This window comes from Hipposideros armiger, unplaced genomic scaffold (genome assembly GCF_001890085.2).
Source record: "Hipposideros armiger isolate ML-2016 unplaced genomic scaffold, ASM189008v1 scaffold_892, whole genome shotgun sequence".
Lineage (NCBI taxonomy): Eukaryota > Metazoa > Chordata > Mammalia > Chiroptera > Hipposideridae > Hipposideros > Hipposideros armiger.
In genome coordinates, this window is record NW_017732242.1 from 459,601 (window position 1) to 464,850 (window position 5,250).

Here is a 5,250-nt window from a genome sequence, read left to right on the forward strand (position 1 = left end):
CTATGAAAAAAAATTGTTCCCATTCTTATATAAAAAGCAAATGGATTTCTAACTAGGGTAGTGGGCAAGGAAACATCTATAGTTAAAAACAGTTGAGAAATTCATTTGCTGCATCAAATTAGTAAGAAAATACTTGTTCTCCATTGTTTGTGTGATTTTACTTTTGAGTGTCCTGTTAGTATTATAAGCCATCTGTCATTCTGTTGAAAACAATACCAGTAACAGCAAGCCATTAAAATAAAATGCCGTACACACAGGACTTGCTTTCTCGTACTTCATAAGTGGTGGGCTTTTTAATTACTTCAGATAGATTTTTCTTTTGTGAAGTCTGTTGAAAGATCATTTAGCCATATGGCAGACTGTTTTATGTTTAATAGAAAGAAAAGGAAAAAAAATTAGACCTCTCATAACTGAAAATTAAAAGTTTACTACACCTGTGTCCTTTTGCCTCCTTGACTAACTTTTCCTCATTACCTGTATGCATTCTAGGAATTTATAATTTACGTAGTTAATCTTCTCTGGGTAACCTTATGAGATAGTTATTATTTTTAAAATGCTATCATTTTTAGAACATCTGAGCAAAAGCCTGGACTCCTCTTAAAAAATAAAGATCTCAGAGCACTCTATTTTGATTACTTTTCACATTGGTTAAAAATATTTACATGCAGACAGTATTAAAAGCTACTTTGTAAGAACTAAAGTGGTTTTTATGAACTCTTTCAAAAGAGTTCGGTTCTAAAATATAAGTGGATATATTTTAGGCATGATAACTACCATATTTTTAAGTAAGATACTGTTTGTAATGCTTTATCTTTTACCTATGTGTGAATTTAACCCTTTTGTGAATCTTCTTAAGCATATGAAGATAGAGTGCCAATGAGAAGTTCAATTCATACTTAATTTAAACGAAAAACATATTTGCTAAATGTGAAGATGAAAATTTTTTATTCTTGTGTGAATAAGAGCTGTATTTATTTATATAGTGACATGAGTATCACTGTTAGCTTTTGACTGGCCTAGGAAGTTAATTAGAGAAATTGAAGTGTTAACCTTTAAGAAATACATCTAAGAGTGAGTCAGACCTACCCAAAATGTAACTGTGCAGCTTATGAGACAGTTTATAAAATCCTTTATACAGAGGCAGGGATCCCTTCTGTGATAGTTTCAAAGGAAACATGGACACATTTGTGAAAATAAAGTCATGAGACCTTTTTAATATATCACCGGAGTTGTACAAGTCCCAGTAGTTATCGTTCCATATCTGTGTCCATTTTGCAGTGCAGTAGCTATCTGCTCAAAATTTGTAGGGAACTTTTTTTTTTAAATGGGTTCAGAATCTCATACAGCCACTCAATAAATAATTATTAACTGGATCTCTTTATCTCAGACCTCTCCTAAATATCCTGAGTGTGAACATTTTGTCCATAAAGAGTGAATTCTATTTTTTAAATTAACCACAAAGTCTAAAAAATTAGATGTCTTACTGAGCTAGATGATGCCATTTTGGGTGAGAACAAGTTAAAGCATCAAATCTGATTTTCTGATATGGCTTATAACTGAATTCAAAAGCAATTCTTAAAAAGGAATTCCATATTTCTTTTTTGGAATCATTAGAACAAGAATTTAGCATCCCAGAATTTCTGGAAATGGTAGCACTATGGATAAGTTTTGTTGTATGTGTTTTATCAGATCAGTTTCATAAGAACTTAATTTTGGTGGTGTGATTTAAATTTCCCAAGTCATTGCTTTTGTATAAAAAGTCCAAAAATTAAATTTTTATATATTTCAAAATGTTATATTAGGTGTTAATTATACTTGGCTCTAATGTAATATTTGTCTTTCTTTTCTTTAGACATCTGCAGTTATTTCAGGAAATTCTTCTAGTACCAGTGTTTCCTCTTCAGGAGCTAGTGGTCTAACTGGGTGGGCAGCTTTTGGAGCCAAAACTTCTTCTGCTGGTCCATCAACTGCAAAATTGAGTTCAACAACCCAAAACAATAGCGGGAAACCTGCTACGTCATCAGCTAACCAGAAGCCCGTGGGTTTGACTAGTCTGGCCACATCATCCAAAGGTGGAATAGGTTCCAAAATAGGTGCCAGTAACAGCACCTCACCCACTGTACCATTGAAACCACCTCCGCCTCTAACTTTGGGCAAAACTGGCCTCAGTCGCTCAGTTAGTTGTGACAATGTTAGCAAAGCAGGTCTTCCTAGTCCAAGTAGTTTAGTTCCAGGAAGCAGCAGCCAGCTAAGTGGGAATGGAAATAGTGGGCCAGCCGGGCCTAGTGGAAGTACCACCAGCAAAACCACTTCAGAATCGAGCAGCTCTCCCTCAGCATCCCTTAAAGGTCCAACTTCACAAGAATCACAGCTCAATGCCATGAAGCGATTACAGATGGTCAAGAAGAAAGCAGCCCAAAAGAAACTCAAGAAGTAATGCGGCCACGTAGGTTTTTATATCATGTTACTCTAAAGATTGAAATCTTACTATTAGGACAGAAACTGTAATATACTATAATTTAATAAAAATCTTGATAATGAAATTTCTTTTATTTCGTACCTTAAAATGCTGCATGTTATTTAGCAGAACTTGGAAATCTTTGTTTTTTTAAATCTAACAGTTTTAACAGTTTCCATAATGTGTGAAATTGATTAGAAGTATAACTAATTCTTGATGACAACTTCTAGAATCCCAGAAGATCGGTAGCATATGCAAATTAAAAAACAAACAGAAAAAGCAATAGTTCATCTTCTAACTAAGCCCTAAGAATTGATCCTGCTGAATAAGGCCCTACAAGGTGGCAAGGATAACCAATCATAAAGCTTTCTACTTTCGCCCCAATATTCTGGATGTCTAGTGTCAGTCCCCAGCCTCATTTCAATTGATTCTCCCTCTCCCCCCAAATATTTCGTACCCCCTTTTTCAAAATTAATTTTTCATAATTCATTTCTGATACCCCCATTATTGAGTTGTCGGAAAAGTCATGACGCATTTTTTTCTATGTTTTTTGTTGCAAAAATGCGTCATGACTTCTCCAACGACCCAATATATCTTTACCTTTTTTATTACTTCATATCAATTATTTATGTCTTCCAATAGATTGTGAACTACCATGCCCTCCTAATGCAATACTTTTCTCACATTGCCCACTTTTCCTTACATTGCCAATGTAACAAATGCACATAGTATATACTTAATAAATGTTGAAATTGATTTATCCTGAGTTATACAGGTTTCTGAGAATTCTTGAGAAAAACAGCCATTCCAAGAGTCTGTGGATGCAAAATTTCTGCTTGTTTACATACTGCTAGCCTCTCCCTATCCTATGAAAAATAAGGCTGTTTTATTATTATTGCCCAAAAATGTTAGTTCATCTAATTTTAATTAACTTTGTATAAAAGAAACTCCTATATAATTCTTGAGATTGTTGAGAAGTATGTATGTGTACATTGTTAGGTCAGAAAGCTTGAACGGTCTTAGTTGTCTTATTTGCAAACTAGCAAATTAGCCTATGTTTTATATACATATTCTGACAGAAGACATGAGGCTTTCTGGAGCAGAGAGACAGCTTATTACTCACTGCAAAACACCGCAGCCATTTGGTACTTTGTGAATACCTCATTTCATTCGGAAACTGGAAGTCCAACCAATTCCCGCCTTCACTAGACTGAGCAGCCTTGTTCCTTCATCTTTCATGTGTGCTACTAAATAGCTTCTAATCTCAAATCCTTTCTTTTAAAATCCTTAGATTTGTATAACATCATTATTCTAAAATATATTGATATATGATTTCTGTGAAGACAAGTCTTTTAAATAATGGGACTAAATTATTCATGGTAAATTAGAATTCAAGACTGAGATAATCCCATTACTTACAAAGAGAAGTAAACATCTATTTATATGTTTAAAATCTGCCTGCAGATATTTTTGTTTTGAGAAACAGATTTCTGTTGATTAAACAGCAATTTGGCATCAACCTGAAATCCTGTAGGGTCAAAAGACCAAAAAAACATATACACCCATCATTATCTGTTTATAGCCCTGGGCCAGTTTGGACTTAATTGGACAAAATGACCTGACACAAGCTCAGTTCAACATCTATAACATTTAATGTAACCTCAGTACCTACAAGAAATTAAAGCAGTAACACAGTTTGTACATGGGCACTTGAAATGGAAAATTTTATCCCATCATAGTATATATAGATGGATAGATGAGAAGAGAAGCAATTATTTTAATTTCTACAGTTCTTCAGAGAGGACTTTTAAGACTTGGTTAAAAAGTAATTTATCTTTCATTGAGCATGGCTCTTTGTATAGATTATGTGTATATAAATATATATTTAGAACCTGCACATATGTATAAGTATGCATATATCTAGTAATTTATAACTCAGTTTGGTATTTTTATAGAGGTGTACTTGATATTAGAGTTTAATTGTCTTCAAGTAGCTCTTAGCCCTTGATTTTTTCATATCATTAAGTGAGCTAAAAGGCTTTTTAACCAAGCATGTGAGGAAGTGGCCAGCTTTATATTAATAGTATTTACTATTTAATTTGTTATGTATAATTTGTTTTCCCCACTAGAACTTAAGTTGCATTAAGGGCAGGGATCTTGTTTGTATTGCACACCATGGTATTCCCATTGCAGCTCTCAAGAAATAGTTATTGGCTCAGTGAATGAATAGACAGATAAGTAGGTGAGCCAACTAGTAAGATTTCAGGATTATAAATTCAAATCCCAGTTTAGTAGATATCTGTTCAGTATCATTTTTCTGTTTTGCATATTGTGTTTTCTACAATACTATTTAATCATAGATTTTAGTGACTTAAAAGAAAAGGAAAACATTGAAAGAATACTGGCTTAAAGTCAGAAGACCTGGTTTTGAGTCCCAGTGCCTCTTATTAGCTGTGTGATACTCGGTTTCCTCTGTTATAAAGCATAGATGATAATGAGATAAAATGGAAAGCATCTAATATTCAAATGTTAGGTGATTCTGACCCTTCACAAGGATGGGCTAGTACTGTTTAGTAGTAACTGAGATTATAAATTATGATGACCATAGATTATATAGGAAATACATCATTTTATAGAAATACATTTTTATTAATGCAACAATTATAAAAACTATATAAGCAATTAGAGAAAATCATAAATACATTTACATACTATATTGTTTTTTTAAAATAAGATAAGCTTATTTAATTTACTAAGAATATATCTTTGAGATTTTTAACAAGAAGATTTCT

General features: G+C 33.1%; 1 protein-coding gene across 1 annotated transcript in view; it reads left to right on the top strand.

Annotated features, from left to right (window-relative positions):
- Positions 1–2,543, top strand: part of INTS12 (integrator complex subunit 12) — a 33,578-nt gene extending 31,035 nt beyond the window's left edge. The window contains exon 6 of the mRNA XM_019630097.1: positions 1,853–2,543. Coding sequence (XP_019485642.1) covers positions 1,853–2,437 — 585 coding nt within the window. The 3' untranslated portion in view covers positions 2,438–2,543. The remainder of the gene's footprint in view (positions 1–1,852) is intronic.
- The last annotated feature ends 2,707 nt before the right edge of the window (positions 2,544–5,250 follow it).